At 31.5% G+C, this 18,997-nt stretch overlaps 1 protein-coding gene and 1 long non-coding RNA gene across 2 annotated transcripts; one reads left to right on the top strand and one right to left on the bottom strand.

Moving 5' to 3' along the window:
• Positions 1-390: 390 nt before the first annotated feature.
• Positions 391-6,042, top strand: LOC107493215 (O-fucosyltransferase 16). Its single transcript, XM_016114299.3, has 10 exons — positions 391-1,321; positions 1,423-1,473; positions 1,577-1,667; positions 1,815-1,891; positions 2,171-2,259; positions 2,408-2,591; positions 3,217-3,398; positions 4,186-4,288; positions 4,662-4,993; positions 5,071-6,042. The coding sequence occupies exons 1-10, from the start codon at positions 1,151-1,153 to the stop codon at positions 5,501-5,503; spliced, it is 1,713 nt and encodes a 570-aa protein (XP_015969785.1). The 5' UTR covers positions 391-1,150; the 3' UTR covers positions 5,504-6,042.
• Positions 6,043-12,216: 6,174 nt separating this feature from the next.
• LOC127748450 (uncharacterized) lies at positions 12,217-12,659 on the bottom strand. Its single transcript, XR_008010563.1, has 3 exons — positions 12,576-12,659; positions 12,421-12,465; positions 12,217-12,290 (listed from the first exon to the last, which is right to left on the bottom strand). It is a non-coding gene; the product is annotated as an uncharacterized LOC127748450 (long non-coding RNA).
• Between the last annotated feature and the right edge of the window lie 6,338 nt (positions 12,660-18,997).

Genomic DNA, 18,997 nt, shown 5'->3' with positions numbered 1-18,997 from the left:
AACCCTTTCTTTAAAGTAAAGCATAGCTTAATTAATAAAGTAATAAATATAATTAGTCAGTAGAAGAAAAAAATATTCAGTTTGGTCTCTGAAGTTATATTCGAATCTCAATTTAGTCCTTAAAATTTTAATTGTTTCAAGGTAAAAACTTAGATGAAGTCGACTTCACGTGAAGTTGATATCTGAAAGATGTTAGATAAAAATTTAGTTAAATCAGTTAAATTATCTAACAACTTTCAGATATCAACTTCACTTAAAGTCGATTGCACATAGTTTTCACCTTAAAAAAATTAGAAAATAAATTGAGACAATTCAAATTTTAAGAATTAAATTGATATTCAAGTGTAATTTCAGAGACTAAATTGACTTATGTAGCCAAACAAATATGCTCTGTCGTTGAGAGAGAGAGAGAGAGAGTCCACGTGACACGTGCAAGGAAAGATACCCTGCTGAGGTGAAGAGGAACTGAGGAAGGGGGCGAAAGGGGGAAGGAAAGCATAATACTTCGGTATGGTTAATGATTAGAGTGAAAATCAAGAAAACTGCAAGAAAGGAAGGCAGCCCACAACACTCAACCCTCATCCATTTTATTTTATTTTTTTTCATTTTTCGCCCTGTCGTGTGGCGTGGCGGTGCAGCGTCATTTCTATCTTGATTTCCTTTACCAGTTTACCTTAAACAGAAACCACCACAACACCACAACACATAAGTAGAAAGTAGGTAGATAAATCATAGATCTACAACTACACTCACTAGGCTTCAGTAACCACACCTTCACTACACCTGGCCTTATTCCTCCTTTTATTCCTTCTTATTTATTACTTATTCTATATTTTACTTTCTAAATTATCTGTGTATATTCTATATTGTATTGGATCATTAATTCACTATCACCACCATCCATTATTGGGGGAGAGAGTGAGCTTAATGCTGCCTTCATGTTTCCCTCCCTTTTCCTGGATGGCACTCGCGCTGTTATCAATTACTTAATTTAATTAAATATTGAATTACAACTGATAAAACAACTTATTAGTTAATTTTTTTATCATATCAAATTGCTCGCTATTCTTTTCTCGCAAGCTAGTAAGACCAAAAAACAAAGAGCAACTGAGGAAGCCAAGCGGCGAGAGAGAGAGAGAGAGAGGAGCCTATGGCGCTTCAGCGGCGGCGCCACAACAATTACCAACGCATTCGCATCCGCCTCTTGATTCCTCTGATTTCAGGCGTCGCCGCTGCTCTTCTGGTTCTCTTCTCTCTCCTTTCCATTCTGGCTCCTTCCCCCAACGACACCGATCATCTGCGCCACTTCTACACCTCCTCGGTCAGTACTAGCTAATTAAATTCACATTTCATAAAATTGGATACTCTTTCGATGCGACTTGCTCACCCGCTTTCTCTTCTCTTCTATCTATTTAATAATAGCTTAACGCTACGCCGGATGATGCAATTACAACTCCGGTTTTCCGCGTTCCGGTTAGGGTTCTTCTTATCTCTCCTTTGCCTAATCAGCTTCTGCTTGTTTCTATTGGATCTTAATTCCTTAGTTGTGTTTTCTTTGTTTTGATATGATGAGCAGAGAGGTGGAGGAAAGATGGATCGCCATGTCTGGAGTTCTAGAAACTCCGAACACTTCCACGGCTGCAGCGATGCGGGCAACAAGTTTCCAAGTGCGTATTTCATTGCAATGTTTTATATTAGCATTGATTACACATCACTTCACTAATAAGTGTTCTCTCTCTCTCTTTATCTCTCTCAATACATGTATAATTGTATAAACGTACCTGTTACAGATAACTTTGTTTTTCTCATGGCAGAGGCTCAAGTTATTACACAAGCTAACAGATATTTGATGATTGCAACAAGTGGAGGCTTGAATCAACAGAGAACTGGGGTATTTTTCTATCTATCCCTTTTATGGCAAACCGAGTATTTGATGCTTGGCTTTTGTTTACACTCCATCATGTTTTAAACCTTTTACCTTCTATTTATGTGATTATAGTTATATGTATAATAGTTTTGAAATAAAAGAAGTGAAATGAATTAAAAGTAGAAACAAAATCAAAATCAGAGAGTTTAATGCAACAGGATAGCTGTTTCGATTGCTTATTGCTTGCAAGTTATCAACATACTCAGCTGTTAATGACAACTATTTTATGTCTGCAACTGCCAGATTACAGATGGTGTTGTTGCTGCACGTATCTTGAATGCTACACTTGTTATTCCCAAATTGGATCAAAAATCGTTCTGGAAAGACTCTAGGTCAGTTATGGAATGACTTTTTGTTATCTGGTCCGTCCGTGTGTGTAGCTATGCTTTTGTAATTCAAATGCGCCATCTGAGTATCCAAATGTCAGTGTAGCTAGCAACTTTTTAATTGTGAAATGATGTCATGCTTTTTCTTTTGCAGTAACTTCTCAGAAATTTTTGATGTTGATTGGTTTATCTCATACTTGTCAAAGGATGTAAAAATCATCAAGCAACTCCCAAGAAGAGGTGGGAAAACATTATCTTCGTACAACATGCGTGTTCCAAGGAAGTGTAATGAAAGATGTTACGTAAATCGTATATTACCTGTACTCCTGAAAAAGCATGTAAGTCTTTTATGCCCTGTCTGAAATTTCTTAAATGCAGAAATATTGCCTACTTGTTTAAAATTCTTTCCTTAACTGGAACAAGTCATCTTTACCCTTTGGCTTGATGATTATTATTATTTGCTGTCTGGAAGATGTCATATGCTCAAATCTAGATCCTCACCATGATTAGATAACTCGTGATACTCCCTTGTTTCATCAATCTAGGTTATTGGTTCATAGCTAGTTAGACCAAACCCTGAAGGTTCATAACTTGTAGCCTTCTTAAAATTGTAATTGCTGTGGTTCCATTCTTTAATTTTTAAAAGCAGTTTTGCCACTTGAAACCTCAAGAAATTTGAGGAAGTCTGTGGATGCATGAGAACACTATTTAGCCTCGGCTGCTGCTTTTATTGCTTAATGAAAACCCCTGTTCCTCTGGGTATCATTTGCATTTCATTGCCATATAATAATTAGTTGAATTGTTTGAGTTTGAACTTTGAATCGATTTATATTTTATGGAAGCCAAGTCAAACCTCTTCACATTCAGATCTAAGTAATACTATTAAGTTTTAATCAATTTATGGATTGTTTAGGGTATTTTGTTACCCCCTGCAAAGTATTTAGTTTGCTTCTTTTTGTGCAGGCTGTTCAACTCAGCAAGTTTGACTACAGGCTTGCAAACAGGTTGGATACAGAATATCAGAAACTGAGATGTAGAGTTAATTACCATGCTTTAAGGTTTACCAATCCAATATTTTCAATGGGTGAAAAATTGGTTCATCGAATGAGGATGAGAAGCAAGCACTATATTGCATTGCACCTAAGGTAGTATTCACATTTGAATTTGATCCTATATAGCCTGTACGTGATCACTAAAAGCGTTAACCCACAGATGCCCTCAGGCGCTGATGAAAATATCTTCGGTTTATGTTAATAACAAAAGTACTGTCAAAATATTTAAAAATGTGATAGTAGGACCTAGATGTGAAGAAAGACCATCTCCGATAACGGAAACAATTGAGGTGGCAACCGACAATGCTTATGTGGCTTCCGTTCGGCGGACATGTTGTTTGCCAGATCAGCATTTCCGTTAATAAAGATGACTTTTTGTCACATCTATGTACTTTTGTCAAGTGTTTAAATGTTTTGAGAGTATTTTTGTTGATAATACAAGTCAAGGCATTTTTGTTGGCGACAGAATAATTTGCTGGTATTTTTGGTGTTAATCCCTACTAAAAATCTCAGGTATATTGTAGCACAAATGTGAGTCTCTCTGCTTTTAGCAAGCATTTTTTTTCTTGTGTTTGAAACAAAAGAGCAACCAATATCATGTAGGATTGTTGTTCTTACTAGAATGTGGTATTTGCAAGTAGTCAAGTATTATAAAGTCAAATTGGGCCAGTGGCCAGCCATCCTCTCTAACCATGCTATTGGAATATCTGACCACCAATGGGACAATTGCTGTGAAAGAGTTTGATTGACATGATTGCATTAACAAAGATTTTGTTTATTGAAACGTGGACAAGTAGCAATGACTTTTTTGTGTTGCTGGAGTTAACTAGGTGAAATAACTATTGCCAGAGTTCATTAATCTCGCTGAATTTTTCTACAGGTTTGAACCTGATATGCTTGCATTTTCTGGATGTGATTATGGTGGTGGAGAGAAGGAGCAAAAGGAACTGGGCACTATAAGGAGGAGATGGAAAACACTGCATGTAAGGCTTGCATGTTTAATGTTGTTACTCATTACAAACCTCAATTATTAGGAGATCTTGAAAATTCCATAATGTATTATTGTATTATTTAGTCTTCTACTTTGTATGCTTGACAGCACATGCAAGCACATGATAGTGGTAGTCAATATTAATTTTGTTAGAATTATACTGGAGATAAAACCCAACTGGATGTTTTTTCAGAAAATGAGTTTGGGCACTGGTGGAGCGGTGTTAATGACTGATTATTTGTTTGTAGCAAAAGGCATATTGTTGTGAATAGAAAATCTTTCTATGTTTGCATTTGAAAGTTTATTCAGAATTATGGATATAGACTATAGACTAGTAAAAAATGTTGAGAAATATTGAAATGCAGAGAAGCAATCCTGATAGGCAAAGGAGACAGGGGAAATGCCCGTTAACCCCAGAAGAAGTTGGACTCATGCTAAGAGCATTGGGGTATGGCTCTGATGTTCATATATATGTTGCATCAGGGGAAGTATATGGAGGGGAAGAAACATTGGCACCTCTCAAAGCATTGTTTCCCAATTTCCACTCAAAGGACACCATTGCTACGAAAGAAGAATTAGAGCCATTTTCTCCATTTTCTTCTCGCATGGCTGCACTTGACTTCATTGTTTGTGATGAAAGTGATGTATTTGTGACAAACAACAATGGTAATATGGCTAAAATATTAGCTGGAAGAAGGTATGTCAGGTTTTTTCTTCTCCTGTTTATCGTTACTAACGTGCTGCCTGATCAACTTTTTGAGCACTTCTTTGTAGGAGATACTTTGGGCACAAGCCTACCATTCGTCCAAATGCAAAAAAGCTCTACCGTTTGTTCTTGAACAGAAACAATTTGACTTGGGAAGTTTTTGCTTCTAGTGTCCGTACTTTCCAGAAAGGCTTCATGGGGGAGCCAAAGGAAGTTAGACCAGGTAGAGGTGGGTTTCATGAGAATCCATCTACCTGCATATGCGAGGATTCTGTAACCAAAGTGGAGAAAACGTCTGGACCTAGAAAATTTGGGAAGGATAACACGAATAGGAAAAATGTAACAAACAATGATCAGGATGTGGATGATGAGTCTGAATGGCCTGACATGGATGATGATGAAGATCAGGGTGATGAGAAGGGGATGTTCAATGAAACAATTTCGGACTATGAAGCTCTGAACTCTGAGGATCCTGAGTTGGAAGAAATTCTGTCAGATTAGTGAAAGGTCCTTATTAAGGACAGCTGTCTTCTTGACGCTTCCATTGTGATTTGTTGCCTCCTCATGCTGCCTTCAGCTGCTGCTGCTGCTTGAGAGTTGCATCATATATAAACACAAGAAACAGAATGATATAATTGAAAAAAAAAATGAAAAGGAAAAGAACTCCCACATGTCTTGCTCAATACTGGCTTCGTAGGGACATAATTGCCTATTTTCATGCTGAATGGAGTGTCTGAATGTCAATTTAAATCTGAAGGGGTCCGAGATCAAATATAACCAATAGAGGAATAGGAGGAAATCTAGCCAGCATATAGCTGCAGAAAGAAAATGAGTTTGGTTGTCTTTATAGAAATAGGGAAATCACTACAGTTGATAGGCGGTGTATATCTTTATTCAGAAAATTTGTTATAGGTGATAGACTTTGTAAATCTTTCAATTTTTTTTAACCCCCTATTGTTGAGGTAGATTTTGTCAAAATTTTTCCGCCTGGAACGGGATGCTAAGTGTTGTTTTTAGTTTTTCTATCCTTGTGTTGTCTTCATGTGTGATAATTTGGTCTTGATTCTGACTAGTGCATGCCCCGTGTATCGATGCACGGGAATGCTAAACTAAATCACCTTTATAGTCATACTAAAATTACAGTAACACATATATTATCATTTTTAATTTTTTTATTAGACATGGGTCACACATAATTGTACATTATACATTCACACACCAAATAAAAATAAAGATATTATATAATTTATTTATATTTTAAATAACTTAGTCTAAAAATTATATATGAAAAATTCTTATAAATAATAATAGAAACACAAAAAAAGAAAACATGTAATATAAATTACAAATATAAAAAATACCAAAATTGATAAATTATAATTTTTTACATCTCATTCTTCTCAAAATGTTATTAAATATTATATAGCTATGTGATGTTAAATTTAATGTTAATTTATATAATTATATAAATTTTTATTAGTATAAGCAATTTAGCAACTTAAAAAATCCGGCACCCTATTATATTATAAAACATCAATCTACAGTCGTCGCTGCACTTCAATACTTATGTCTGCTTTATTCTTTGTGCTACAATTTGTTAAAGCCATCCACTGTACCCATTTATTCTTATTGTTTAGTGTCTTTTATTATCACTCTTTTCTTAGTTTATACTCCCCTTTACATTTAAATTCAACACACCATTTTGAAACTCTTATGCTATGATTGTAGTCTTATTTCTTAGAAAACATTGTTCCCAACTTGTTATGCTTACACCATTAATCCAATTTACCGTAATTTTGTTATCCAAAAATACTTTCAACTCCTGTTCCTGTAAATCTGCCTCCTCCACCATAAATTAGATCTCGCTTAATCCAACCAATAACATACCTCTCTCTTCTTGCTTTTAAAGATTAACTCAATGTGTAGAATAATATGTTTTAATGAATGAAGTATTAAAAGAAAGAACTATTTTAATACTTTAGAAACAAACATTTTAAAAAAAATTTAAAAATTCTTTAAATGCATGATATAAATAATTTTTAACATTATCTTAAATACAGTGATAAAATTTTAAATAAGGATGTAATTAATCAATTACAAATATAATTCTGACAAAATAATCCATAATAAAAATCTAAAAATTTGACCAAAAAAATGTGACTACCTTGTATGATTTGTTTTTAAATTAAAAAAAAAGTAAAACGGGTAAGCGAAAAAAGTTGTTCTAAAAATGAACAATTAAAAAAAAAAACTTCAATCCCAATCTCATTTATTCCCATGTCATGCAAACCAAATCAATTAAAAAAAATTCATAACATATCACAAAATTTAGAATTTTAATCAACCTCTTCAAGTTCTTACAAATAGTTTTAAATAATGAAGTATGTTAGTAATGAACAAATAATCAAGTCACAAAAATAATGCAGATACTAATTCTGACTAAGCATGTTTAATAGTCATATTTACAGATAATTTCAGATAAATGCTAAAAGTGAAAGTAACCACGCATAGAGAAAAATTAAATTTAATCTCTTCTATAAGCCTCAGTTAACTTGATGTGTATTTCTCTCACTTATATCCAATTATACTCGTCATCCATGACCTATTATATTTGTGTTTGTATGTAATGGGCTGAACCCGAAAAAAGAAAATAATGCACAATAAAAATATTTATAAGAGAAAAATTGCAGAATCTTATAAATATGCTAACATCACTAAAATTAATATTGTACTACACATTTTTTTGAGCTTCTTTGTACCCATAATACACAGATGCTATCAAATTTTTTCAATACATTTACACAAAAGTAAAATTCAACCATACACTTCCAATCATCTAAAAGCCATATAAATACAATAAGAATTGATATATGTGATTTGATCCAAGATTCACATGAACATTTTAATGTTGTCTTTGTAACAGGATAAGGTTAGAATAAAAATCAAAATATAGAATAAAATATATTGTACAAAAAGAAAAAAGAGAGAGATAATTAAGTCATACAACAGCTAAAAATGAAAAGTAAATAAACAAATAATAGTAATAATGAATAAATTGAGTAAAAAAATGATGAAGAGAAAATAAAAAAAAACAAAAACATATTTTATAAGTTTTGCAATATATTATCACCAGAAATTTGGTATATTTTACTCCCAAAGCTATCCTTGATTTTGCCTGAGTAATACCAAATTAAAAAAAAATATTAAAATTATGAAAATAGTAAAACAGGAGAAAATATTAGTGCAAATACAAATTATGCATCTACTTAATAGAATTTCAACTTTATTTTATTATAGTTTAGGAACCACAATAATGGGAACAAAAAATAAATCTTTAGAATAGTTGAAAGACAACTAAAAACTAAATTTTTTCAGTTCATTGTTCATCTTTTCCCTCTTAATTCATTAAAGATGACTTACAATATATGTTGACCTCGACTTCTGAAGTCATAGATTTCACTTCTACAATTTAACTTAAAAATTTCTATTAAAAATACAGTCTCTGCATTTTGAATATATAATACTGTCATTTGATATTGATTTTTATACTTCATATTTTCATTCATTAAAAAGCCTTATCATTTGTAATTATTTATCAAATTACTTTAAAAAAGTTCATATAAAAAAAGAGCAGAAGCACATAATAAGTCAAGCATTAACACAAAATTCAATCAAATAAATGTATTTTAGTAAACAAATAAATTTCTGGTTTCACAACCTATGAAAGTTATAGAAATGGAAGATTTTGTAGTCATTAGTTTTCAACAATAAATAAATAATTAAAATGAAAAACTGGCAATGTTTATTGAGAACACTGTGCAAAAAATATATATGACCTCATTAAAAACAAATATCATATTTTGGTGGTACCCCACAATTTTTAACTTGCGAAAAGAAGAAAATCTAAAAGTAATTGAAGATTTTTCCTTGAAAACTTTATGAGGTGGCTATGCTAAAAATAATAAAAGATATGGTGTATACATTGTCTTAAAAACTCTTTTGCCAAGAACTTCGTTATACTGTCAAAACATGGAATTCAAAACCAATAATCAAATAAGGCCCTTGCTAGTATAATAATGTATAAATTACTTTAAAAACAAAAAATCAAACTAGGTTAACATGTATTTTCTATCCCTTCATACTCATCAAATGCTCTAAAAATCTAATTCCATTGACTATTGAAGCTTATGCCATGTAATTTGAACAAAAATGAATAATCTCTAAAAACTGACACAACAACATAAACTGTATAATACATTAGTAGGCATAATCAATCAAAACATAGCACTCCCAATACATAATCAGTTGCATGATCAAATTTTCAACCAAGTAATAAGAAGGCATGATACATGGTATATGAAATAAAATATCATTCAATAACTAACTATTGGCTTCTAAACAACACACTGAATCAAGTAATAAGAAGCACAAAAAATAAAAAATGACTATTTAAAAATTAAAACAAACCTACATGAAATTAGTTTTATTGTTTTCAATCGATATACTATGCACTCAACCATTTTTTGAATATAAATCAATGATGAAATTCTAAATTAAGAAGGAATGTTACCATACAAATAAAATAAAATAAAATAAACTAATCATTTCCTATGAGAAGTATCAATTTGCTATTTTATTGAAAAATAAAAACAAAGAATAAATCAAATGTTTACCACCAAAAACAAAGTACCTAAAAATAATTATCAAATTTGTCTTATCATGTGTTTTGTAAAGTAGAAGTGTGGGATAGTCATTCACTTGTCATTAAACAAAAGAGAAGTGTTTGGTCATATAAATATTTTTTTAATAAATTAACATGATTCTAATTTTTAAAATTGATGCATGATTTTATTTTTTAAGACAAAAGAAAAACAGAAACATGTAAACTAAACTTTTGTATTATACTTACTTGTAATTTTGGATGTTCATTTGCTAAAGCATCTATCCCTGTATATATCAAATTAGTTGCTACTTAGTAGTGAATTTGCTAACTTTTCTACTTGTTTACTAATTGCATCATAATTAATACACCAAGGTGCAAAAACCTGTTTTGATAAACTCATGACTCATGACTGCATCTATCAAAAAGCATAGCCAATATAAATGTCTTTTTTTAGAATAGTAGAAAATCTGAAATAATTTACATATGATCAAAGAATTCATATTATATAAGAATAGAAAAAGAACAACATATTACATTGAGTGCACAACTAATTTTCTTATATAATCAGAGACTATAAATTATAAGAGATAGCAAAAAACTCTTTTAGAACTCACATTATCTGATATTGACAGAGACTTGAATAAAGGTGATACAGAACCTTGCATTAAGTTGTTGTAGAAATCGTGAGAAAGCCATTTTAACATTATATTTTTGATTGTTGATCAATGGAAGGGTAATATACATGAATAGAAGATAATACCTCAATATTACTTCATGCTGGTTCTGACTCCAACAAATATTTTGAGCTCATTCTATTATCAAATGCAGCTACCTATAAATAAACACACAAAAAATAAAATAAAATACATCAATTAGTAGAATTATCAAAACATATAGTGTAAATCTCAAAAAATAGTGAACTCATAAACTAACTAGAATGGTTTTTGATTCTTCAAGACCAAAAAAGGGGTCCAAGATTTCTATCTTTAGCAACTGCTTGTCTTCTGAGTTTTGCTGCCTGTACAAAATTGTTGGTTTGAAATATCTATGGCTATACACTAAGTAAGCACATAAGAAAAGAAACTAAGTATAAATAAAGTTTCAATTTACAAATACAACTACCAAATTAAGTTAAAGCAGGTTCTAGCTAACTGCTAAATAATTAAATTCTCTATCAAACTTTAAGAATTGAATATGTGAACCATATTTGATTTTCAGAAGTATAGGGCATTTAATGAGATTTGAATCAGAAGTATTATTCACATACATGTAAATGCCGAATTCCTATTGTACTCAATTCCTGGAGTAAAACTTGTTCCCTGTCTCTTTTATTTTATAGCACCTAAAATGCTCTCTATGCTGTAAATTCTATCATCTGATTCAATTCCTACGATACATTTTCATCCAATCATTACAATATATTTTTACTAATTTAATGAAGGTAAAATGATAAATTATATTTAATAATTCTTAACTTGGCAATATTGTTACATATATGAATAAAAAAATAAAATAAAATATTCAATCACTAAAAACAAAACAGTGACCATACAAAAATTATATTAAAGAAGTTGAGAGAGATGGACCAAGTGTTACTACACAGTAATTATACTAAAGAGTGATAATAGAAAAAAATATTATTCACACGTATAACAAAATTTTTGGATTTTATTTTTTAAAGTAATTAATCTCAAATGAGTAAAAAAAATTAATATACAAACATCTCTCTATTAATCTTTTACACATTACATCTACCCACAAAAATGTAAAATAATTTAAAAAAACCTTTAATTACCTAAAAGAAAAAGAAGTAAACTATCATCTTTTCACAAATTTTAGTACTACTTGCTCCCATATTTTCTATCATGATATACCAACATTTTCAAGTTTAAGTACATATTTAAATCTGAAAAATATAAAATAAAAAAAGGACTTAGACACAATTAAACTAAACATTCACCGCTAACAATAATGTTTGGAAAAATTATTTATAATTATAAGGGTCGAAATTGGTGATCCACTGCGGAAGTCATAAAACAATTTTCATGAAGTTTGTAATGATATAACTATAAAACTGATGGAGGTGTTACCACAAATTCCAACTGAAAAGTGCTAGATATGCATTTTAATGGCATATATATCAAATTATAATGATCCATTCTAAAAATAATATAAATATTCAGCAAAATTAGATACCTCTTGTCTAGTAGATTCAATTAGTTCAAAGGTTCTTAAATCCTAAAATTCCACTGTTCTATCTGCTAACCATGCAATATCATTTGTGATATTAAAATGCCTAAGTAAAAATATAGTAACTCAAGCGTCAGTTGAAAAACAATAACAACAAATAATAACAACTAATGTTAGAATCTATTTTACAATTGAAAATAAAGTTCAAAGCTCCATCACCTCTTTATCATCGTCGATTTACTCAAATTTTGATTTATCAAAATCTCCACTCTCATTCTAATACATCAAAAGAGTTCAACCATAGGATTAGTATGAATCACAATATAAGAGAGAATCACAACATTGAGTTAAAATAATCACTAATCCTTTGTCGTAGGCCTTGATATTCTCCTCATATGCTAGTTTATTCTTCTTAGTATTTGCTTGGTATGGTTACTGAAAAAACAATAATAATAACAAACAAGAGAGTAAATCATAAAACAACAATTACAGCAGAAGTGGAAATAATCATTATCTGGAGAAAAGGATAATAAAAGAAAAGCAAAAACGGGTTTGCTTTGCTCACAGCATCAAACATGGACTTCCACTTGACACCACCAGCCTTTTTTATCTAATCGGAATTCAAGGAGACATTAGCTAATCAGAACATTAAACAACATTAAAATTTTGAATTCTCATATCAAAGAAGAAAAACAATAACAGAAAATAAATATATCTCACCGCTCTGTTCTTCTTGCCGCTAATGTTTTTTATGCTTTCCTAGTCTTGATGCATATGCTCTAAATCATCACTGCTTAATTTTTTTCCACTGATCTGCTCTATTTCACCGTTTCCTTCTTTGAATCCACCACCACCACGAACTCTGTCGCGACCACCACCTCCATATTCTCTTCCACCACCATAGCAGTTGCCATCTCATCTACCGCCGTAATTCCTACCACGATGTTCATTGTGATGCCAACCCCACCACGACGATGAATTGAAAAAAAAATAAGGGGAGAAGCAACTATACAAATTCAATGAACAATGAATGTCGGGTTATAATTATACCTCCTTTTTGCCATTCAAATTTAAAATTTTAGGCTTTTGGTATTTGTTAGGTGAAGAAGAAATAAATATTGAGGCAAAGGATGAAGGAGAATTAATCAAAGAAAGAAGTTGTTTTGTGAAAAATAAGAAGTAAGGTTTACTTGAAAAAAAAATAATTGAATGGAAGACTACACATGAACTAACTATGCAGAGAATACTATAAAAAAAATCCAACTTCTAAACTCTTTCCATCATGACAGTGAAAATTCTTTATTAATAGTTTAGTATTAGATATGATAGCTACAAAATTATTGAGGACCATAGGAGCACTTGATAGAATGTATCAGAAGCATCTCCGTATTCCACATTATTGACCAGATAGTAGAATCTTGAGTTCTTGACAGATGCTAATTTTCGTATATTGTTAGTTGTTAAATGTTAATCTATATTCTCTCGTACAACTATGTTAAAATGGTGAGTTATAGCCTGCACTTGTCACCTGTTTGCGCTTGTTATCAGTTTTTTTATTATTTAAGCAAAGATCTCTGTTGTTGTCATATATTATACAGTGACATTTTAAAAAACTAATATTTGCATAAATGCCCTGTTTTGAACAGTTGGACTGTTTGCTTAGATGAACACAAAAAAAACAAATTGAAACATTTTTTTCCTAATCATACCCAGCTATCAAGTACAAAAAACAAAGTCATATCCGAGTGTTCCTTCTTTTTTTTTTATAATTAGTAATATTCATTTTTTTGGGTAACTATTAGTACATTCATATAGTCCAACAAAATATAATATTATGTATAATTTTTATAAATTTGATTAATTAAGACACAAATTTTATATAATTAATTAATGATCTTTTATTTTATCATATCAACAAATATAATTAGTTCCAATATTATTTAAAATTTCGAATATTAATTAATATATAAAAGAGATAATTATTTAATTATACCATAGCTATGTTAACATCTTTTAAAATTGGTGGGGTTATATATTCGTATTAGAATTTAGAAAATTCTCTTTTGTTGAGAGCGAGATTTGTTAAAATAATTTTTTTTTTCAACCAATTTTTGGGAAAATAAGTTAAATATACACTTGATTCTAATATAATATTAAAATCTATTATATATTATTAATTTTATAATCAAAATATGTCACATGCCACTCTTTTATTATAATTGAAATAAAATATTTTTCTTTAAAATTAAAAAGTTCTCCCTCTTCTCTTTCTCTCTCTCTTTCTCTATCTCTCTCATTTCTTCACCCACTCTATCTCTCTTATATATCATTATCAATGACTAATTACAAATTTGATCATCAAAATATATAACATGATATTCTTTAATTATATTCAAATTAAATTAAAATTAAAATTAAAATATAACTATATTATATATTATATTTATATATTACTAACTAATTTAATAACTAAAATGTGTCACACGACATTCTCTCATTAAAATTTAGAGAAAACATTTTCTTCCAAAATTAGTAAACATTCTTTTTACATTCTCTTATCTACCTCTCTTTTATTTTTTTCTATTTTTCTCTATCCTTCCCACTCTATATAATTTATAATTTATATTTTATATTAGTAATCTGACAAATCAAAATATGTTATTAGATATTTTTTATTATAATTAAAATAAAAAAATTTAACTTCCAAAATTAACAAACCCCCTCTCTCATTCTTCTTCTTCTTTATCTTTCTCTCTCTTTTCTTTCATTCTCTATTTCTCTCTACCTTTCTATTCTTTAAAATTAAAATTAACAACATAATATAATTTAAATAAAAATATTATTATTTGCATATTTTTTATTTAGCTTCAAATTTTTACTCCTTATCTTTTTAATTTATATTTTTACTTCTTTTTCTTCAAATATTTATTACATATACTTTAGAGAAAATACTAATATTGTGATTAAAAGTTAGAATCAATATTCAATTATTTTAAAAAAATAAATTTGAGTTAATTTTATAACTATCAATATAATTTTTTTATGTTAATATATAATTATATTTTTATATATAGAGAGAAAAATTTATTATTTTTAAATAGTAAATATAAAAATTAATTATTTCTATTTGTACAATAGACTTAATATTGAGGCAAGTAAAGAAGCCCAAGATCATGGGCTGATCAAGAAAGTCCAAGAAAGTGTTAAAAGCTAATAACTAGTTGTGTATTGTGTACATAGTTCTTATGAAAAGACTTTTACCATCATATATAAGTCTTTCAAGTAAAACGTAACTGTAAGATATCAAAAACTCACTTTGAGTAATTCACAAAAAGGCATTTTTCTTTTCAATTAGCAGTACATTGCTCTGCATTACTTGCTCTGCATTTTTCTTTCTTTATTTCTTTACTCTTTTATGGTATCGGAGCTCTTAGGGTTCCAAGAGATTCATGGCTGCTAGCAACCCCTCCTTACCCACCAAAAATAATGTTCCTCCAATCATCTATCAGCAACGATCGTTCAATCCAATTTCAGACAAACTATGTGAAACAAATTTCAAGACCTGGCAGCAACAAGCACTCAATGCAATTGAAGGTCAGGGTTTTAAAAATCATCTCATCAAAGAACGAATCCCACCCCAATTCTCATCCAAGTCTGATCAAGAAGCAGGAACTGAATCCTCCCTCTACAAACAATGGAAGCAAGATGATTGTCACTTAGTTTCTTGGATCCTTGCCTCAATTGACAATGCATTCAAGAACAAAATGGTAGGTTCCACTCTCAGCTATAAAATGTGGCAGAAAATTGAAGATTATTTTGCACAATCCACCAAATATCAGATTAAACAACTGAAGGCTCAACTGAAATTGATAAAGAAACAAGGTCAGACAGCTCGTGACTACATTTTTTAAAATCAAGAATGTGACTGATTCACTTACAGCTTTAGGTAATCCTCTCTCTAAGGAAGAACATGTGGAAGTTCTATTAGAAGGGCTTAATGAAGAGTACCAAAATCTTCTTCTTACTGTCAATACCAAACCAGAAATTTATAGTCTTGTGGAAGTCAAAAATCTCATCATGTCTCATGATGACATGATAGAGAAATTCAAGAAAAATGGGAGTGGCATTCTTCAAGCTAATCTCACCCAAAATTCCTTTCTTGTGTTTCACAACTCTGCTCGGGGCAATGGATTCCGACGAGGAAGAGGGGGACGTTTTCCTAGGGGAGGACGTGCATTTTCTCAGCAAAATCGACCTCAATGCCAAGTTTGTGGCCGTTTTGATCACATTGCGTGGCATTGCTTCAATCGCTTTAATCAAGATATTCCACCCCCATCCCGCAATCAAGCACAGCAATCCAGCAACCTGGCTTATAATCAGAATTACTCAACCTCTTCTACTTCTCCTTAAGAACCTTCCACTGAATCCATTACACCTCCCCCTCCAGCACCATCCTTTCACCATCCCACTGCTTTCTTGCTGCCCCCAATATTGTTGCAGATCCTGCTTGGTACCCAGATACTGGGGCTTCTCATCATGTGACGCCAAACCAATCAAACTTGTTGACATGTTCAGAATATACGGGCCCAGAACAGGTTCAAGTGGGTAATGGTGAAGGTATCTCCATCTCTCATATTGGAAATTCTTTTCTATACTCTTTAGATTCCAAAAGATATTTTAATCTCCAGCACTTGATACACACACCACAAATCACCAAGAACTTGATTAGTGTTTCGAAATTTGCTAATGATAACTGTGTCTATTTTGAATTCTTTGCTAATTTTTGTCGTGTGAAATGCCAATTTACACAGAAAGTGCTCTTACAAGGTATACGTAAAGGGGGCATATATCAATTTACAAATGTTGCTGTCTCTCAACCCTCTCATTCACTCAATTCCCCTATTGCTTTTACTGTGTCTTGTTCAGTGTTAGATTTGTGGCATAAACGCCTAGGGCATTTATCTCTTAAATCTGTTAAACTAGTTCTCTCTCAATGTAATATTCAACATTCGATAAAGCATGTAAATGAGAATACTCATGTATGTGAAAATTGTGCACAAGCAAAAATGCACAAGTTACCTTTTTCTGACTCTAATACAATATATACTACTCCTCTTGAATTGGTGTTTTCTGATGTCTGGGGCCCCTCTCCTCATATTTCTCATCTTGGATTTCGATACTATGTTACCTTTATTGATGCATTCTCAAGATATACTTTTACCTTTTTATTAGTTACAAAATCACAAGTTTTTCTGGCTTTTCAACAGTATAAACTGTATATTAAGAATTTGACAGGACACAAAATCAAAGCACTACAAACAGACAATGGAGGCGAATATACCTCCAATGCCTTCTCTAAATTCTTGGCAAGAGCAGGCATTACTCATCGCTTTTCATGTCCCTATGTTCATGAATAGAATGGGACTGCAGAACAAAAACATCGACATCTCATAGAGATGAGTCTAGCTATGCTTTCCACTGCCTCTATGCCATTGCTTTATTGGGATGAAGCAGTTCTTACTTCGACTTACTTAATCAATCGTATTCCAACTCAGGTTCTTTCCAATTTATCTCTATATGAAAAATTGTTTAATAAGAAACCAGACTATAGTCTTTTTAGAATTTTTGGAAGCAGCTGCTACCCTTTTATTCGGCCTTACAATAAAAATAAACTTGAAAACAGATCAATAAAGTGTGTTTTTATTGGCTATGCTACTAACTCTAAAGGATATAAATATTTGTCTAAAAGTGGCAAGATTTATATTACTCGACATGTGAAATTTGATGAATCTGAGTTTTCATATGCAAAATTGTTCCTAACAATGCCTGCAGCCTCTTCCTCTCCACCCCCTGCACCAAAGTCTGGTGATGGCCCTACCCTGTTTCCAAAGGCTACTTCCACTGCCAGGTGTACTCCAATTTCCAACCCAGCCCCTTGTCTTCAGGTTGATGATCCTCCCCTCAGTCACTTCCGACACATATAGAGACTGTCGAAAAGCTGGCATATACATCAATTTCATCTTCTACCTTGCAACCTATAACAGGTATCGACATTCAGCTTCCACTTGTGGAAGCTGAGTCTCAACAACCTCAAAATTCTACTTCCATTTCTTCTTCTCACAATCCAAATACTCACCAAATGTTGACAAGGTCCAAAACTCACTCCTCAAGGCCAAGAGCATTAGCAGCCACCATTTTTAATAACAATTTTCTTGAACAACCTCCAAAATTAGCTGCTGCTGCTCAAAAAATTCCTCATTGGCATCATGCTATGAATGAGGAATTTAGAGCCTTGATGAAGAATAACACTTGGACCTTGGTACCAACACCTTCTAATGCTAAGGTTATTAGGAGTAAATGGGTATTTGCTGTTAAAAGACATGCAGATGGAACTGTTCAAAAATACAAAGCCAGATTGGTAGCCCAGGGTTTTCATCAATCAGAAGGCTTTGATTTTGACCAGGTGTTTAGTCCTGTGGTGAGGCCTGCAACTGTGAGACTTATATTGAGCATTGCAGTGTCCAAAAACTGGGTAATTCGTCAATTTGATTTTAATAATGCATTTTTAAACGGTGATTTGCATCAAACCATTTATATGCATCAACCAGCTGGTTTTGAGACACAAGCTGCTCAGTATGTTTGTAAATTAAATAAGTCCCTATATGGATTAAAGCAAGCACCAAGGGAGTGGTTTGACAAATTGAGTAATACTTTAAACTCCTTTGGCTTTTATAGCACTAACTCTGATTCTTCTCTGTTTATTAGATTTAGGTCAGATTCTGTTATGTATATTTTGTGTTATGTGGATGATATCATTATCACTGGGAATTGTTCAAATGATATTAGTAACATGATTATTCAATTGGATAAAGTGTTTTCCTTAAAAGATTTAGGTGAGCTAAGTTATTTTTTAGGAATTGAAGTTCAAAAGACAGATCAAGGGCAGCTTCATTTATCCCAAACAAAATATATTAGTGACTTGCTCTCTAAACTAGGAATGGGTGAAGCAAGAAAAATGCCTACACCTATGATTTCATCATTACAGTTGCTGTCCAGTGGGTCTGAATGTTTTGATGATGCTAAGCTGTATCGTAGTGTGGAAGGTACATTACAATACTTGTGCATAACCTGACCAGATATAT

Source organism: Arachis duranensis, chromosome 6, assembly GCF_000817695.3.
Source record: "Arachis duranensis cultivar V14167 chromosome 6, aradu.V14167.gnm2.J7QH, whole genome shotgun sequence".
Lineage (NCBI taxonomy): Eukaryota > Viridiplantae > Streptophyta > Magnoliopsida > Fabales > Fabaceae > Arachis > Arachis duranensis.
This window is presented reverse-complemented; position numbering and strand designations above follow the sequence as displayed.

Coding starts and splice junctions, on each gene's coding strand:
- LOC107493215 (XM_016114299.3), top strand. CDS start 1,151: ATGGCGCTTCAGCGGCGGCGCCACAACAATTACCAACGCATTCGCATC. Junction 4,289..4,661: donor GGAGATGGAAAACACTGCAT/GTAAGGCTTGCA, acceptor ATTGAAATGCAG/AGAAGCAATCCTGATAGGCA. Junction 4,994..5,070: donor AAAATATTAGCTGGAAGAAG/GTATGTCAGGTT, acceptor ACTTCTTTGTAG/GAGATACTTTGGGCACAAGC.